The sequence below is a fragment of the Giraffa tippelskirchi genome, chromosome 5 (genome assembly GCF_054371585.1).
Source record: "Giraffa tippelskirchi isolate mGirTip1 chromosome 5, T2T-mGirTip1v1.2.pri, whole genome shotgun sequence".
NCBI lineage: Eukaryota > Metazoa > Chordata > Mammalia > Artiodactyla > Giraffidae > Giraffa > Giraffa tippelskirchi.
In genome coordinates this window covers 101030388-101049927 of record NC_137279.1, presented here as the reverse complement: position 1 = coordinate 101049927, position 19540 = coordinate 101030388, and the positions used below count along the sequence as shown (strand labels likewise).

The 19540-nt window shown below is 45.4% G+C and overlaps 1 protein-coding gene across 1 annotated transcript; it reads right to left on the bottom strand.

The window, feature by feature from the left end:
• Positions 1-477: 477 nt before the first annotated feature.
• LOC145504751 (NBPF family member NBPF4-like) lies at positions 478-18189 on the bottom strand. Its single transcript, XM_081486058.1, has 10 exons — positions 17976-18189; positions 16709-16760; positions 15610-15824; positions 14328-14379; positions 13510-13685; positions 12451-12502; positions 11494-11660; positions 7757-7984; positions 5553-5752; positions 478-1614 (listed from the first exon to the last, which is right to left on the bottom strand). Exons 1-9 carry the CDS (start codon positions 18187-18189, stop codon positions 5562-5564), a joined length of 1347 nt encoding a protein of 448 aa, XP_081342184.1. The 3' UTR covers positions 478-1614; positions 5553-5561.
• Positions 18190-19540: the final 1351 nt, after the last annotated feature.

Below are 19540 nucleotides of genomic sequence, written 5' to 3'. Positions count from 1 at the left end.
CCTGGAGAAAGGACAGGATACCCACTCCAGTAGTCTTGGGCTTTCCTGGTGGAATCTGCCTGAAATGGTGGACACCTGGGTTCGATCCCTGGGTTGGAAAGATCCCCTGAAGTAGAGCATGGCAACCCACTCCAGTATTCTTGCCTGGAGAATCCCCATAGACACAGGAACCTGGCGGGCTACAGTCCGTGGGGTTGCAAAGAGTCGCACACAACTGAGTAACTAAGCACAGCACGGCACATGAGAAACAAGAGTATTTATATGAATAAAATCAATCATGTTAATAGTGGACTGTGGATGGGAGAGGGGTGGGAAGGAGGTTCAAGAAGGAGGGGACATATTTATACTTATGTTTGATTCCCATTGTTGTATGGCAGAAACCAACGCAACATTCTAAAGCAGTTAGCCTCCAATTAAGAATACATTTAAGAAAATAATGGATTATAACACTGAATTTTAAAAAAGCATGAGCTTAAGTTGAAACTCAAAAATATTTTTAATAATATGTTAGGGGTAGGGATTGTCTTTTCCATAGCACAATGCTGGCTATACCACAGATATGAAATTGACACACATCAGGGACCAATAAAGGATGGTAAACTTTTTACAGAAGGAGCACCATAGAATACGATATTCATACACTCTCAAAAGCCCACTAATCAAATTACTCATTACAGACACAAAATCTGCCTTTTCAATGAACAGATCTTATCAGCCTCTGCATAACAGTGTTCAATGTTAAAATAATAATCGTGGAGACAGGTAAAGTGGACACTCTTAACCTCCAAACAGGCTGCGCTAGGAAGCACACAGCATGTGCTAGATGTGTTCTTGGCAAACAGGGTTTACCTGAATTTAATCATGAGGAAATGATCAGACAACTGCAAAAGGTAGACCTTTGAGTAGACAACTGACCAATCCTCTGCAAACAAGTCAATGTCACGACCATCAAGGACAACTACAAAAAGGTGAGGAGATGTTTGAGGTTCCAAAGGACTAAAGAAATACAGGAACACAATCTTTTTAGTCCTTTGGAACCTACAACATCTCATCTCCTTTTTGTGGTTGTCTTTTTGGGGCAAACATCGACTGTTTGAAAAAAGACAGGCCAGTTGTCTGGTTCAAAGTCTAAATTCTGCAGTTATCTGGTATCTACCTCAATATTAAACACAGGATAAACACTTGAAGCAAGAACAATGTATAGTAAATGCTGTCTGCTTTGAGCACAGTCCATCCGGTGGCAAAGAATGACCGGGTTGATATGTTGTCTTCTTCTAATTGTTCCCATGCTGGTGTGTGGAGGATGAATATTTAGAAGAGCAAGAGTTAAGGTCTTTCCAAACTGTGTGTCCATCAAAGCATCGATCACCTTACTGAGGATTACATGCGGAGGCTGATGACTGGGATTACTCCCATCAATTCTGTCCCTTGGAGTGTGGAGAGTGGTCGTTGGTTGGGACGTTCGTTCTCAGGAAAGGATCCCTCTGGCGTTGCTGAGGTTGAAATTGAGTTGCTGTGGTTGAGTTTTTTTTTCATCAAATGGAAAAGGTACATATTATAGTGTGGTTTCTCAAATTGACGATATCTTTTCTTAGTTCCTAACGTAATTGGTATCTGTGAAAGACAGACAGAGAGAAGAAATGTGAGTCTTTGTTAGATCCTGCTGAGCCTGGAGGGATGGCAACATGGTGACTGGGGCCAGGGGCAGACAGAGCTCCTGTTGACAGGACGAGCTGAAGGGAGAGCCACAGGCTGGCTGGAGAGGAAAGTGAGGTCCATGATTTCGAAGGAATACCTCCCTAAACTTTCACCTAGCCTGTGGTGCAGCATCTAAGGACCCTTGTCCTCACCCCACCTGTGCTTGGGGATATCTCAGCTCAGAGCTTCTTCAGAGCCTCATCTGGATCCCTACCACTCAATACTCAACGGTCATTTCACTCTTGAATCCCCTTCATCTGTATGCTTTCCCACACGTTCAGGGATGGATGTGCTGAGCATCCCTCAAACACAATTAGAAACAGACTGCTATGGGAGCAGAGGATCCTCAATTGAGAAAGACACCCTCTTCTTACCTCTGCAGCCCCGCCTTCTGAGGAGGAGAAGCAGGCTACCGGAGAGTCCTGGAATGTGAGCACCAATAGGGACCTCAGAATGTATCCAAGTCCAGTTTCATAATTTACAGAGGAGGAGCTAGGTTTTCAAGGGTCTAAGGACTATCCAAAACCACATGACTTGTTACTGACAACCCAGGCCACAGGCCCTTCCTATATATTTGCGGGAAGGGAGAGGAGAAGGGGAAAAGCTCCAATCTGGAGGAGTCAACAGTTAATAGAGGCTGTTTGGTCATCCTCCTGGGCAGGAATAAGGCTTTCCAGGGAAATCCAGCTCCAAAGAGACTGAGGAATGAATGGAAAGGAATGACTGAGGAATGAATGAATGGAAAGGGGAAACTCAAAATAAAATTAGCGAAAAGAGAGCAGGGAGTGTCACTGTGTCTCAACCCATTTGCATCCCATGGACACCAAAATGCTATGGAGGTGATTTCATGCTGGATCTTCCTTAAGGCATTTCTAGGAATATCCTTGACATCTACACAAATAAAACTCTGAAGTGAAAGAGGGTTCAGTTTAGTTATCCTAAATTCTCATCAACTTTTCCTCAAACTTTTCTCAAAGAAAGAGTCTCTACTAGTATTTTATGCTGGTGTATAGAAAAACATCCAGGAAAACATCTACTTCTGCTTTATCGACTAGGCCAAAGCCTTTGACTGTGTGGATCACAACAAACTATGGAAAATTCGTAAAGAGATGAGAATACCAGACCACGTTACCTGCCTCCTGAGAAACCCGTATGCAGGTCAAGAAGCATCACTAGAACGGGACATGGAACATGGACTGATTCCAAACTGAGAAAGGAGTATGTCAAGGCTGTATATTGTCACCTTGATTATTTAACTTATACCCAGAGTGCACCATGCGAAATGCTGGGCTGGATGAAGCACAGCTGGAATCAAGACTGCCGCGAGAAATATCAATAACCTGAGATATGCAGATGACACCACCCTTTTAGCAGAGAGCGAAGAGGAACTACAGAGCCTCTTGATGAAAGTGAGTGAAGAGTGAAAAGGGTGGCTTAAAACTATGCATTCAAGAAAAAGAAGATCATGGCATCTGGTCCCATCACTTCATGGCAAAGACATGGGGAAACAATGGAAACAGAGACAGATGTAATTTTCTTGGGCTCCAAAATCACGGCAGATGGTGACTGCAGCCACGAAATTAAAAGACGCTTACTCCTTGGTAGAAAAGTTATGAGAAACTGAGACAGCATATTAAAAAGCAGAGACATGACTTTGCCAACAAAGGTCCATCTAGCCAAAGCTACGGTTTTTCCAGTAGTCATGTATGGATACGAGAGTTGGACCATAAAGAAAGCTGAGTGCTGAAGAATTAATGCTTTTCAACTATGGTGTTGGAGAAGACTCTTGAGAGTCCCTTGGACTGTAAGCAGATCCAACCAGTCCATCCTAAAGGAGATCAGTCCTGAATATTCATTGGAAGGACTGATGCGGATGCCGAAGCTTCAATACTTTGGCCACCTGATGTGAAGAGTTGACTCCTTAGAAAAGACCCTGATGCTGGGAAAGACTGAAGGCAGGAGGAGAACGGGACAAGAGAGGAAGAGATGGTTGGATGGCATCATCGACTCCATGGACACGAATGTGAGCAAGTTCTGGGTGTTGGTGATGAACAGTGAAGCCTGGCATGCTGCAGTCCATGGGGTGGCAAAGATTTGGACAGAACTGAGCAACTTAACTGAACTGACAGAAGGGCATGTCAAAGGATCAATATAGCAGGATAAGGCCTAATATTCATTACGGGGCTTTTGCATAAAGCATAGATTCCATGAAAAATAACTTGTCGAATCTGCTGTTCTGAGCCAGTTAGTAGTCTGTGAAACAAGTTTAGTGAATAGCTAACTGCATGTGGCATTTTAACAGTAGAAAAGGAAACACTAAATTTTATTCTTGTGGCAAGGTGGGGGTTGATTTTATACTTTGGGGTCTATGTAATGTTTTTTTCTTTGTTTTATTGTATCTTTTACTATAAAAATTGTGAGAAACTTGAATCCAAACAGAGAGATTATATATCTAACTTAACTATCTACATCTCTTTTTTTCTCTTTTCTCTTCTCCAGGCTCTACAAAACAGTTCTGTTGAGAGAAAAATGCAAATTCCCTTACTTGTTACTATTCAGCTTTTTGAGGAAGCAGCCACTCATAGGCCACTGCCATATTGGTTCCTTGTATCCTATCAGATCCACAGTCCTTCTAATCCTTGAGGCATATTAGCAGAGCTTTGATATCCAAAGCTCATCCCCAGAACTTTAAAATCAGAATTTCAATGGATTGGGTGTAGGCATCCATGTTACCTCAAAACTCAACCCGTTTTCATTTTACAACAGCATGATTTAGAACTACACACTAGACCACCTACACTATTTCACACCAGTCTTTTTATTTTCTCCTTCTAATCCAACATGGACTTCTCTCCACTGGCCCTAAAGATGTTTTGGTCTTTCTCTGTTACTCGCATATAAATAACTGGCTTTCTCAATTGCATTGTCTGAAGCAATGATTATCTTTATTCGCATGTATCTCCCTGGGTCTTCATAAACGTGGCCCAAAGTTAATTCAGTACAATGCTGTCCTACATTCCCTGGCCTCAGATTTCAACTCAGCTCATTTTTCTGGGCTTTTACTAATATGGAGAAGGAATCATGTGAGTAAACTGGAGAGGTCTGAATACCTGTCCATCTCATGCCCTATGTATTTTGAAAACCTGGCTTCTGTATCTCCTTTCCCCCAAAGTCCCTTTAGGGAGCCATTTACTGTCCTCCACCTAATGCCAGCTCCAGGGAGTTCCTGCAAGTCCCCTGCACATTAGCAAAGTTCTGCCTATCAGAGGCTGTGGGGAGTCATGACTCAGGTGAGTGCAGCACTCCTACCTATGACCCAGGGTCTTATCTTATTTTAGTAATGAAGGCCTTTTCCTTCAGTTCCAGTGTTTCTTATTCAGGTGCAAAAGCTGAGGGTTAAGGGCTGTCCTAGCTACTTTCCTCCAGAAGCCAACTCACATGCGAGTGATTCCTTAAGACACGATCCTGAAAGAAAGAGGCAGTGGACTTGGAGGCAGGGGCAGGGAAAGTAAGGTGAAGAAACCAAGCATGTGTGTGATTTAAGGCCAATGTTTTCAGTGGCTTAAATGCTGCTATTCTGATGAGGAGGACCACGGATCTGGGCTTCCTTGTGGCTAATAGGAAAGGTCAGAGGGAATATGAGGATGGCAGCAGTGGGAAAACAGTAGAGGTCCGAGTGGAAAGAGGAGATTGAGATGGAAGGGCACTGCAGGGTGGCAGCCCCCATGGAAAAGAGAGGAAAGACCACACAGAGGTAGTGTCAGCTGTTGAGTGAACAAATGAGGAAGAGAACAATTAGTGGGAGATTTAGCCACAACAGATAATGAGCATAAGGTAGAAGTACATGGAATTACCATTGTTCCCTAAGCTTGAAGGCCAGGGAATCTGCATGCCAGTCTCCACTTGCCAAACAGCAGTTTTCTTTTGATAATCTTCTCCTTCAGGACACTTAAGCACTTCATCTTGCTACACACTGGATGCACGTGTGCGCCTGCTGCGGCGCCCTCACCTTCCAGCTTGGGAGGGTTCTTCATTCTGATGGAAGCATCCAGCTCTGAAGATAAAACCACAACCAACAGGATCCATTGTTAATCATGATTTACGAAGACTTACTCCTTCACCCAAGGAGGACATCAGGTACAGAAAGTGTCCAGGAACAAGAAAGGCCATCTGAAAGCCCATGGGTAGGTGAAGACAATGGGGATAGTTTTATATTTTCTTTTTTGCTGATCTTCCTTATACTACCCAGGATTGTTAAGTGTGCCACAGGGCAAACATGCTTCCGGATGCCAAAAATGAGCCAAGAAGAATAAAACGGATGACAACAGAAATTCCTAGGTAGAAAAGACAAAGGCAAGAAACTCCTACAGGATGCAGTTTGTACTGTTGGCTGGGAAGAGATGAAGCAAAGTCAAAATTGAAGGAAAACCTCATGAGAGAAAAGAAGTGGGGAAGTGTAAATTGGAAGGATTTTTAATGTGCATGAATATAGACTTCATATATATGTAAACACACTACATATGATATGTATATATAATTTAAATAAGACATAGACGATATGATAAAAATGGAAGAAGACTCACAAGTGAGTGTGTTTGTGATGGAATAAATGAGTGAAGGATTGGAGCTATTGAATGGGTCATTCTATTGGCTTCCTGATAAGTTGAACTTGGAAAACAAAATAGAAAAATAAGAAGAAGGAGCAAGAAGCTCTGTTTGGTGACAGGAACTAGGAGATATGAGCAGTGGGTGGGAGCCACAGTGTGGAGGGGTGTGAAAGTAAAGGGCATTAAAACTACCCTTTGCTGCAAAATCTGCTGTGAAGCCTGGGTTTATGCTCAGGACTCCGTGGGAGGTGAGCAGGAAACAGAGTGACCGAGCCAGTGAGGTTCAGTCTTGGCTGAGAATGTGGGAGGCCAAGCACAAGAAAAGGAGACACGAGAGGGAAGAGAAGACAAGAAACACCGCAAGACCTAGTGGCTCTTGTCAGGCTCTGCATCCCGGCCCTCCCTGGGCACTTTCCTTGAGACTCTCCATGCTGCCACAAGGCGTCTCCTTCTTATCTCACCTCTACCTGAGGACATGGGTCTCTCCTTATTCCTCAGATGAGGCCACAGCCTGAGGGATGAGCACCAGGTCGAGTCAGGGTCCAGGGGACGATGTGGAGAGCAATGGAGGGTAAGGATGAATACGTCCCAGATGAAATGGATGTGAGGGTCTGAAAGCTCTTTTAAGGAAATTTGAACAGATGTGGACCCAGAGGAGAGGAAAACTAGGAGACGGACATGGAGATGAGTGGAGAGAAGGACTTAAATGGAGTATCGTAAAAGGGACAGGTGGGTGCACTTCAGAAATGAGGGTAGCCCTTTATTCTAAAATGAAGGTACAATGAGGAAAATCAATTGGATATGAAAAGCAAACATGGGACTGAGTTGCAGGGCCAGTGTTTACACTCCTACTGAATGTTGCTAATACACTGTTACTGAGAGCACCCAACAGGAGTAAATCGCCTTGATGACACATGTTGAACGAAGAGGAAAACATTGCCAAGCTACCTTTCTGAGAAAGCAAGGGAAGATGGGGTCTAGAGAAAGGGTAGACCATAAAGCCTATGCTACCATAGAGGAAACAACCATTGTGCAATGATTTTGTAAGTGTTAAAGCACCAGAAAGACACAACGCTTAGATATTCTATATTCATAGTGGTTATCAAACAAATTTTAGTGAATCAGACACTCTGGACATTATGTTGTTTACAATTCCCAACAATCATGCAAAGGAGAGAATTTTTCAAGTGTTCAGATGAGGGACGAGAGAGGTAAATACCTAGGAAGATAAACAACGTGGCTCAGTTAAACAAGCAGGAATATGCAGAACCAGGGCCTGAGGCTGAGCTGCTCCTGAGGCCCAGGTTCTTGCTCACCTCATTCTGGTAGAGGGTCACAGGTTTCAACTGGGCCGACAGCGGGCATGGGAGAGGCCCTCTGCCTCCTTCACCCACAGCTGTGTGAGGACCAGTACATGGACCAGAGCTTTCGAATCCCCTTTTCTTTCTTACCCAGAAAGAGTGGTCCTTGGTTTCCAGAATCAGGGTTGGTGGGAAAGCCCTGGGTGGTGGAAGAAAGACCAAGCATGGCTTTGCTGTCACCACAGTCAAAGTGCTGGTCCAGCTGCCGCTGCAGACAATTGGTCACGTGGGTGCTTTCCTGAAGCTGTGCTTGTGGAGTTTGCACCTCTGACCCTGGGAAACTCACAGGCCCCTGGTGACAGTCCACCCAGGGGTCACCTGAAAAGAAAGGAGGGTTCAGGACCAGTGGAAGCTTTTCCTTGCTAAGTCCTCTCTGGACACCCATTTCTACCGTCCTTGCCCATGAGTGAAACCACCCAGAAACCCAGACAACAAAGGCAGACATCGATGTGAAGAAGATGCCATATTTCTGGCTGTGACTGGGGTGGTGAGAAGGCAGGTGCCAGGCTGCAATTTCTTGAAATGAGAAATCAGACACTTGAGTCTAGAGGGTTTGGGTGACACAGGAGGTCAAGCCTCGTATTCTGTTCTTAGCCTCAGTCTTGTAACCTAGAGAAAAGGATCTAGACAAGCCTCTAGGCATGGGGGGAGAAAGAGTTGTTGATATCTGCCCACAGGAATAAAAGAACAGGGAGAGACATATGGCCTGAAGGCTTCAGGTACTACTAGAATTTGAGCTGAAAGATACGAGTACACGCCAGACCCTTTTGAACTTCCTTGCTTGAAATTTTTGCCTATGCTTTCACTCAACCATACATGTATATATAGAAGAAAATCTATTCCACATGGAGCAGACTGGGGGGTGCATGGTATTAGCAGCTAGGACTAGTGGAGAAGAGGTCTGAGACCCTCTTGGAAACACGCCTGTGTCTCTTTAGAGAGAGACACAATGTATACTCCTTCAATACACGTTCCTCCACTGGTGCCTGGACAGTGCTCCTAATGAAATCTGTTTCTATTTCTACTGTGAAATGAGGACATAGTCTCAGAACGTGGGCTAACCAAAGATATCAAGTACCCTCCTCAGGTCCAGGTCAGGCTCATGTGAGGTCACAGCCGCCAGGGCCTGCTCTACATTGCTGTGGGGCTCTCCTCTCACCTCCTGCTGATGCATCTGCACCCTCAACAAGGTTTGTTTAACTGTCTCTCATGGATCTCTTACCTCTTAGTCTTCCAGACAGCATCTGTGCCTGACTCTCCTCAAAGATTCATCCAACCTCCTTCTAACTGTTTTCTCTGATTCAGTCCTCTCCACGCTCTCAAAGGTCACCTGTCTTATCACCCCCCAATCCTGTTTTATCACATGTTCCTCAGTTGATGGAAATTCATCCTCCCTTCTCTGCTCCACAGATCTAACCTCCTCACTCGCCTTTCCAGTGCTCCTGTCTTCTAGTCCCTCTTTCTTCTGCAACATCACTGCCCACAACTCCCTCTGCAAATCCTCCCAGGACTCAGGCTGGCCCCTTTCTGACCCCAGCCCTGCACCAGGAGCCTCTGCGAGCTTCCGGGGCTTTTTCCAAAAGCACTTCTCTCAGTCTGGTGTGCCCTTCATATTTCCATCAGGCCAAGTTCATTAATCATTCATCCTCCTATTTTAGGACACTTGATCAGATTTTAGGATAATTCATATTGGGTAAAGGGTAAATCCTCGTATAAAATTTGGTGTTTGAAAGAACTGTCAAAACTACATATCCCCTCATTCTCCAATGTTATTTTGAATCAATGTCTAGGATTGTTTTTAATTATCGTTGTGTAACTTCATCATCTAATTTTCTTTGTCTTTTCTTGAGAATGGGTTTTATTAGACCTATGCTTTGAGTATTCTTTCCACTGACAGAATATAAAATAACCGAACATTTTATCCAACATCAACAATTCTGCCCAATATTGCTAGTGTGGGGAAAGTCCTCCAATAGAAGATCAAGTTGTAATTTAAAAATCAGGTGTTTGTGTTGTTTCTGCAGGGTTTCTCCTTGTACAGAGAGGATGGGGTAGACCTGACTACTTGTACCCACATGGCTGCATAACAGCTATCCACACTGGACTCAGGTTATCATGAAACTCAAGACACAGGATGGATCCCTGTATAGTTTAGATATTCCATTCATCCATCTCAATCCATCTGTGGGGATTTGGCCTTTCCCGGCCCACTGTGTACAATGGACTCGCAGGACTGGGCCGTATCACTGACATCTCACTTCTGAGACACATGTCTGAGCCTCACTCATCCCCTTCACAGGAACCCACACCCGGCTGTCAGTGTTTCTGAGATAGAGCTCCACAGTTTTTTAATGGCTTCAGCACAGCCAAATTCAAGGTGTCCCTGGACCCATCGTGACAGCAGGTGACCTGGGGGCAGGAGGTGGGGACAGGTGTGGACTCTCACCCTGGCTGATTCTCCAGAGAGCCCCGTGGAGCTGTGGCTCCACCTGGAGGGGCTGGAGGAGCCGCTGGCTCTGCTCTCAGGACAGAGTGCACAGAGGGATAGGGAGCTGGCAGGTCTGAGTGAGGGACCACAGGGGTTCTCTGCAGCCCTCTGGCAACTTTATGTTGAAGATTAACATAGCTGCAAATCATTTGGTCGGGGCAAAGAGGAAAAGGTGAGCAACATCCTCTCTTAGTCACGGATGGTCCAACTACTGAGAGGAGAGGACACAGCCTGAGCCAGGGAGTCAGGCCCAGGAGAGGTCAGTGTCCCACCCGCCAGTGGCCAGGAGTCTGGGCCAAGTGAAGGGACCTTGCTGATCCTCAGCGCCCTCGGCTCCGCTATGAGACACCACAGGCACCTGAGAGGGTGCCTGGGAGGGCTGAATGGGGTGTAGTGCGCTTGGAGCTCACTTAGTAAGGAGCATGGCAGGCAACAGGGGCACAATAACTGTGTGTTCCCTTTCGGGTTTGCGAACTACTGTGATCCTGAGAAAGCCTTTGCTTCTCTGCTCCTCAGGGAAGAATGAGAAATAAGAAATCAAGATGATCTTATGAATCAAAGTCCTAACAATAAAAATACTTCTCCTAAAGAAAAAGTCAAAAAATAGCTCAAGAAGGATTTCATACTAGGTTTTCATTTCCATACCCTACGAACTGCTACCCAAGGGGACCTGGCTCATAAATTAGCTCAATACCCCTATCAGATACACAGGTTATGGATAGTTTCCATGCGGTTATGCCACTGAGATTGCATAAAACATTGAAACTATAACCCGCACGTGGAAGACTCCTTTTGGCTGCACAAAGGATGAAACACAAGGGTGTCTCTAGAGGATGGAACAACAGAGACAGATACTTGGCTTCATGGAAATGACAGGGCATAGGCAGATTTGATGTTCAGGAGCTAGTATCTAAATGCTTCAGAGGGAGGTTGGCAGCCCAGGGGTAAGAATCTAGAGCTGGGGAACAATAGAACATGCTACAAATATGGAGCAGATTGCAATCATGAATGAAAAGCCAGAGAACTTGCCAGAAACTTCAAGAAATAAAATTCGCAACAAAATGTCATGACTACAAGGATTCTTATCTTGATCAAAAGAGCTCTGTTACACAAATTCCTGCAGGTGAGACAGTGGTAGCTGAGATTCTGCCCTGATCCCTCCACTTGCCCTCTCTGGTCTGACGTGATACCAGAAGCCTGTGCTGATGAGATAAGTTCAGGTGACAGAGGGCAGCCTGGGGCAAGAAGAATGCAAAGGCTCGAGATGCCTTTTAAAAATTGAAACTGAGAACACAGTTCTAATCAACCTGAGCCTAGGAACCTGTCTGGGAGTACTCACCGTTTACACCTAGATCCAAGAAATCTTCTCTTGTCTCTGTTGGGAAGGAGGCACTTCTATAAGGATGACAGGAACCTGTCAGATGATGGCCACTAGAAGCAGCCAGATAACATTCATCCAGTGAGTCCGGCTGGACTTCATTCTCTTCTACCACGAGCTGATCCATACTGAGATTTGAGGGGTTGGGAGAGCAGATGGTTAAACAAGAGGGATTAGTCAACCTAGAGCCACAGCTGGTTTTGGTGGGAGGGTTAAGGGAGAGGTTGCAGAAAACAAATGGGGAGTCCCCTTAAAGGAGGTATAACAATCCCCCCCACCCACAACTCCCATCTGGGGTCTGAAGGCGCTTGCAAAGGGAAAGGGAGAGAGAGTGAGGGAGAGTGAGCATGAGATGCTCTGAGCACAGAGAAGAAATGAGCTCAGGAGGAAAATGAGCCACCCCAGGACACACAGTCATGTCACACACGTCCTCAGAACATAAAGGTGACTTCAAATACACCATAAGTTTTGTTGAAATTTACATGCTGCATCCAAATGAATACCAGCTCTGGCATCATAATGGACTCCTGGAAATCTTGTCTCCAAGACCAGTATTTTTAATACTGCAATGTGACATGAATTTTTTTTTCCTAGATACTACCTTGCCATGAAATACCTGCCAAGGTCATAACACTAAAGACAGAGGCAGATAAGTATCGCATGCTGGTTTTCATAAGAAGGAGAGAACAGAGGAGTCCAAGAAATCCTGTGGCTGATCAGTAGCCCTGCTTCAACTGATTGCAAGTTACTATCATTGAGAGGGATTCATGAAGGGTGAAAACAGACAACCTTGTTCCAGGGACAATTTGTGGTTGTCTGAATGGAAGAAATAGGCATGTTCAGCGCTTTCTGATTCCCCTGCATGTGAGATGACCAAATGTCACCACTGATGTCAGACCCATGTTTCTCCATAGTTACCTAGAACAGATGATGTCTTGATCTTCCTTGTCCTCCAGATCAGCAAGATTTTCTGTGGATAAATTCAGACAAGTTGAGAAACACTTAGCAGATCTCATTGTGTAAATTAATAATCCACTGTCCAATACTGCCATGGGGACGACAATATCAGCACTGCGATGACAGGCTATTTAAGGAGGATATGCCAGATGCCTCCAGTTGGATCTCTCGGACTCTCCTTGGCTTGCTTTTCAGAGCCATCAGGCCAGATCTCCCTTCCCTGGTAGATTCTCACCACAGTATCCTCTTCCAAGTCTGAGTAAAAAGTTCAAGATTCATCTTCCCCACAGAGTCTGGGGAATAGCCCACAGCAATCGAGCAGAATATTGTCATACTCAGGCCTTTCTCATCATAAGCTGACTACTTTAGCAGAACGATGAGTGGAATGAACAAAACCTAGAATCACATGAATCCTAGTTGTTACACGGAACCTTCAGTCATTCATGGGGTGGGAAAATGCCAGGGCTCTGCCGTGCTTTGCAGAAACCTACAAGCAAGGTGATGGGAGGGCTCTTTGCATCCTGGGGTCCAGATGCTTGGTTTGCTAAGACAAGCAATTTAGAGGAGACAGACACCGGGGATGACAGCAGTGACACCAGGGAAGCAACAAATCATTAAGGCTGTTAGCGCCTCTGGAAAGGCACAGAAATTCCAGGGACACTTGGGTATGGAGATGGGAGCATTGTGGGCAAGAAGAGACATTGCATTGGAGTCAGGAAAAAACAGTCATCTCCGGACACCTGCAAACATACAAGTGAGTGAGCGTGTCACACCAGCCTTGAGTCCATGACCTAACTTGGGGCCGGACCCGTAGGCTCCACCTGAATGAAGAAGACAGCATAGCTCCCAGACCCACCTGATGTCTGTACTTAAAACTCTACCACAGAGTCTCATCCAAATCACTGTCTACAGCGCTTCCAACAGGGATGACAAACCTCAGCACCCCAGAGGTGGGGAGTACGAAGCGTACAGAGTCTACCTGGGCATATAGGTGGAGTTCTATCACAAGAAAATACTCACTGGTTACATCCCGAGCATAAGACACATCCACGTCCTCAGGTGAGAAGATGGCATTGCTCCGATAAGGCCAGAAGGAGTCTGACAGGTCAGGAAGAACCGAGTAAGTCAGGTAGTGTTCATCTAGAGAGTCCTGTGGGACTCCATTCTCTATCATCTGTGGCAGCTGTCTGTTGAACCTGGTGGGGAGGGACGGCAAAAGATTAAGCCAAGACTTATCAGAAACTGTACAGTCCTATCTGGTTTTGATGGAATGTTTGAGTGGTGAAGCCAAGGGTCTGATCCATGACAGGGAGAAAACTCTGTTTTGTGTGTGAGACACAGCGTGGTTTCACAGCGGCAGAAGAGAGAAAAAGCAGTAGGTGCTCAGTGGTCTGACCAAATAACAGGCTGATGAACAGACAGATTTCTCTGTGATGGTACAGTCACGCCTCACATACAGGGACACGGAGTAGTGGCTTTCACACTTCCACTTACATGGCATTGACATTACTATGACACACATGCCAGCATGCTAACACCAAACATATAGCAGATATGCATCTCACTCTAGAAACCACACCTGATAGAAAAATTGAGTGCAAAAAAATCACTCTGACTTAGTTCACCTGGGTCGACTGACTTGGGGTGGAAACTTGACCAGTAAATAAGAAATTGGAAACAATACAAGTACCACAGTGAAAGCAGAGAACATTATGAAAAAGAATAATAGTGGTGGGCAAAACTGACGACACAATACATTCAGCACTTTCTGTCTTTCCCCGGATCAGAGGTCTGCAGAGGTTATCACTGTACAGGAGCCCACAGATATTCAAAATTACCTCGGGGCCACAACCGCTGCTCCTTTCAGGTCATCGTGACCATTCTGGTTTTCTGCAAAGAAATTAACAGAAGAGTTATGTCAGGCAAATGCCTTTCCAAAACGCCCAATCCTGTGCCTATCTTCAGAATGTGGTAACAGGCTATTGAGACAGAAATAATCCAGGAGGCCCTAGAATGAGCCTCAGAAGAAGGCACTGGGTTTCCTTCTTGAGCCATTGGACAAATTTCCTTGATATGATATGTCATCGGCAGAGTATCCTGATCCCCAGTCTGTGCAAACAGCTAAATATATCCTTTTCCCCACAGTTCCTGGGGAACAACTTAATTATATCCTCAGCCTGCTATAATACTCAGGCTTTTTTCATCTGAAATGTTGTTTATTAATGGGATAAGTGATTTCACACTGAGATTAAATGGGAGTGGAATCCACACACCATCAAGTCAAATGAATCTCAAAGCTGCAAACAGAGGCCATTCATCAGGTTGGGAAGTTCCAGGGCCCTGTCTTCCCTCAGAGCTGCTGCTGCTGCTGCTAAGTCGCTTCAGTCGTGTCCGTCTGTGCGACCTCATAGACGGCAGACCACCAGGATCCCCCGTCGCTGGGATTCTCCAGGCAAGACACTGGAGGGGGTTGCCATTTCCTTCTCAATGCATGAAAGTGAAAAGTGAAAGTGAAGTCGCACAGTCGTGTCCCCATGGACTTCGCGACCCCATGGAGCCTACCAGGCTACTCCATCCATGGGATTTTCCAGGCAAGAGTACTGGAGTGGGTTCCCATTGCCTTTTCCGTTACCTCAGAGAAACATACCAAAAACTGACAGTGCGCATTACCTTCTGCTATCAGAAACTTCGAACAAGATAAGTCCAAGGAAAAGAGAGAGGCTATGGGTTGACAGACGTGAACGAAAGTCGTGACATCTCCAAAGAAATAAACAAGACTGCAAAAAGCCTTGGACAGGTGTAGGAACGCAGGGACATTACCCAGAAATGACAATTAAAGCATTTCCTGTGAGATAAGAGGTTCATTCAAAATTAGGAAGCCTTTGTACCTCCTGTGCCACAATTGCTAAGGTTCATGTGAGTCTGGCTGGACCACCTTGGGTAGAGTGGTTTACCCCAGGGACAACCATGACAGGGAACTTAGAAAAGTTCATTCATAGAATGTCTCATTTTAAATGCAACTATAGAGTCTGGTTCAAATCAGGCTTCAGTATGGAAGCATAGGGTCTATCAAACGGGATCATTCTCCCAGAGTAGACTAACAGATATATCGAAGACTACCTGGGAGACCAGTCGAAATTTCATCCTCTTCAGCATGAGAGCAACCACAGGCTCCATCCATGGCAGACTCCACATTCTCTTCATCAAATGCAAATTTTCCATCACTGGAAGGCTGGTTGCAGGCAGAACCTTCCTGGAGAGTGGAAGGTACTGAAACACATTCATCTTGGGATTGCTGGAACACCACCTTCTTTTCAACATCCAGCAAGTTCACGCTGTGTCAGGTGGAGAAGGGATGACAGAAAATTAAGAGGATTCGACCCCAAGCTATCTGGCTGGTTTTCATGACAGGCATTGAGTTTGCTCACAGAAAGCAAAAGGGCAGTCCCCTTAAGGAGGGAAGTAACTCCTCCTGATGTGGAGTGGAGTGTGGGTGCCATGGGGTAGGAGAGAGACAGCAGGTTCTCTGGGCACTGGGCACACAACCAGCGGTTGAAGGAGGAGATGGAATTTTCCCTACATGCTAACGTCACCACCCCCAGCACACACAGAAGGCAGGGACAGTGGTTCAGACTTTTCTGCACAGATTGTATTGATCTGGATATCCTGTGTCCAAGTGAACACAGCTTTTAAGAAGTTAAAGATGTGTTTGAGTTTGGACTCTATTCCATTCAATTTTAAAATATTTCTTGGCACAAATATAGCTTCAAGATCAGTTTTTCAGAGTTGGAGAAAAAGGAGGTATAGACTAGATATTCTGCCTTCAAGAACTATTTTTTTCAATATTTTGTTGTAATATGAATATCGTTCGATTTTCCTCCCTTGAAATCAAATATTTACCAACATGCTGATGCCAAACCAGTGTAAGACCCATAGTCTCTCACCCTACTTTAACCACTCAGGAGAAAACACACGAATACAGGAACTCCCAGGTTTAGTTATTTCACCTGGGACAACTCACTGTACATTACTAAACTTGAAGGATTGAAAAACTGAAACGCACAAACTTGTGAAACATAAATAGACAACACTACTAAAGAGATACTTGCTGCTGCATGAATAGATGAAAGAGTTACATAGAGTACTTTCTATTTTTCTCTGGATCTGAGGTCTCCTGCTGTCACCACTGACATTCACAGCCCACAGATCTTCAAATTACCTGGGAAATGAGAGCTCTTGTCCACTCACTTGCTTGTGATCGTTTTCATTGTCTAGTAGGAAATTCAGAGACAGCAGGTCATGAGAAGCAAATCAGATCTCACACATATCTACTCAGGAAACACATATACAACAGGGACCTTAATATTCTAATTGCAAGAACATAATTCTTTAGCAAAGATATTCTAGGACACTTAAGTCGTATGAGAATTAGACTGGACTGCTTCCAGACCCATCGAGGAAATTTGCTGCTTGATCTGGTATCTCTCCCAACAGCCTTCGTTCTGAGTCTGTAGAAGCACTTAAAAATGTATCTTCCACAGAGATGCTAGAAAATGAGCTGAGTTATTTTCTAGAATTATTTCTATAGTGCTGCTTGGTCCCATCAGACTATGTGGTTGTTGATGGTTTAGAGGAATTTATACTTGAGACTAGAGTGATGGGTGAATTGTGAAAGCGTTAGCCGCTCAGTAGTGGCGGTCTCTTTGTGACCGCATGGACTATAGCCCACCAGGCTCCTCTCTGTCCATTGAATTCTCCACCCAAGAATACTAGAGTGGGTGCCATTCTCTTGTCCAGAGGATCTTCATGATACAGGGATTGAACCTGGGTCTCCTGCATTGCGGGCAGATTCTTTACCATCTGAGCCACCAGGGAAGCCCAGTGAAATCTATTAACCTTCAAATCAAAAAGAATCTTTGGTGCTACACAGAAACCATGACCATTTGAAGCTGGAGGAACTGCCAGAGCCCAGCCTTACTTCATGGAAACATCCAAGCAAGGCAATGGGACAGTTGTGTCTGTCTTGGTGTCAGATACCATCTTAGCTAAGACCTGCCAACATCGAGAAAAGGGAGACTGGGGCTGAGCGCAGTAAAACACATGATGGAAATCACCTCTCCTTATAAAGAGGCAAGTCTGTCATCACTTCTGGAGAGGCCACGAACATTGACAAAAATTTAACTCATTGCGGGGAACAACACACTGGCTCCAAACGAGTTCTGACAGACACCTCCTGTGGATTTCCAGCTGAGGTGGTTGAGAGTTGTCACAAGTGCTTTGTGTCAAATGCCTGATACTGGGGTCAGGGTGACAGAGACAAGCCCGGAGCCAAAAAATGAATGAGAGCTCCCTGACCCACCTGATGTCTGTGTTCCATAATAGATCCGTTTCCCTGGTTTCAGCTAAGATGTGTCTATACAACCTGTCCTTAGAGATGACCTTCCTTGGTCTACTCGGCTTGTGAGGAGAAATAATATGGGGGCTACCTGAGATATTGCTTGGAATTTCATCTTCTTTAGCATGAGAGCAACCAGCGGCTCCATCTGGACCAAGGTCTACTTCCAGTTCATTAAATTTCAATGTATCATCACTGCAAGGCTGGGGGCTGTCAGAACTTCCTTGGAAAATTGAAGGCATCAAGGCACATTCATCCTTGGATTCTTCAGGCACTTCCTTCTTTTCAGCCTCCTGCAGCTCCATGCTGTGCCAGATGGGAAAGGAATGAGAGAAAATTAAATGGAGAAGATCTGACCCCAAGCCATTCTGGCTGCTTTTGACAGGAGGCATGGGGAGTGGTCACAGAGAGTAAAAGAGCAGGCCCCTTACAGACAGAAGGAGCTGTCCTCTCTCATATGAAGTGGAGTGTGTCAGTCTGGGGATGGCAGAGGGAAACAAGCAGGTACCCTACATTCCGGCCACAAACCTCTGATGAGGAAGGAGATTCAACCATCCCAGGATGGGACTTTCAGGAACAGGAAGCACAAACGAACTTCGCACCAAGTGCTTCCCCCGGGTCCTAATCCATGTTGAATATAAGGTGAAGTAGTCAAGTGAATCGGAGAAGGCAATGGCACCCCACTCCAGTACCCTTGCCTGGAAAATCTCATGGACGGAGGGGCCTGGTTGGCTACAGTCTATGGGGTCGCTAAGAGTCGGACACGACTGAGCGACTTCACTTTCACTTTTCCCTTTCATGCACTGGAGAAGGAAATGGCAACCCACTCCAGTGTTCTTGCCTGGAGAATCCCAGGAACGGCGGAGCCTGGTGGCCTGCCGTCTATGGGGTCGCACAGAGTCGGGCACAACTGAAGCGACTTAGCAGCAGCAGCAGCAGTCAAGTGAATAAGGGCTTCCCCGGTGGCTCAGTGGTAAAGAGGCCTGCCAATGCAGAGATGCAGCTTCGAACCCTGGGCCAGGAATATCCCTTGGAGAAGGAAATGGCAACCCACTCCAGTCTTCTCCATGGGAAAAAGCAATGGACAGAGGAGCCTGGCATGCTCCAGGCCGTGGGGTCACAAACATTCAGAGACAACTGAGCAACTGAGCATGCACAGTGAACTGAATACAGATATTAAAGCCTGATAGACTCTCGGAGATGTTCTACCTTCTCTTTAGGAACACAAAGGCCTGCAAGGCCGCTTTCACTCACTATTGTCAAGGAAAACCAATTTTGTTTTGCACAGTTGTCCTGCGGTTTCATTTTTCTAATTGCTTCTCTACTAATTCTGTTGCTAGTTACCTTCCTTGCAAGGCTCTAAAACACCTGTGTAGAAATAGATATTTATCTCACTTGGACTTCCTTTAGAAGAGAACAGATACTCTCTGTGTGGAAAGGAAATCCTAAGGGTGCTGCATTCACCTTGGGTCATACATACACATAGCACAGAGACAGCAGACAACCAAGTTACAGGGACATTTCCATGTGGGTGGGAGTGAAGTAAATGAATCCCATCTGCAGTTGTGCTTATACTTACATCTGGCATGTGACTCTCTTGAGGTACTTATTGTTCTTTTGTGACCCTGTCCACATTTTCCCTACATGTTACCAGCT

Excerpts from the sequence above, each read along its gene's own strand:
- LOC145504751 (XM_081486058.1), bottom strand. The coding sequence starts at position 18,189 with ATGGAGCTGCAGGAGGCTGAAAAGAAGGAAGTGCCTGAAGAATCCAAG. Across the intron at positions 14,380-15,609 it reads AATTTCGACTGGTCTCCCAG|AAAACCAGAATGGTCACGAT; the intron begins GTAGTCTTCGAT and ends ATTTCTTTGCAG. Across the intron at positions 5,753-7,756 it reads CCAAGGACCACTCTTTCTGG|AGCTGGATGCTTCCATCAGA; the intron begins GTAAGAAAGAAA and ends TTTTATCTTCAG.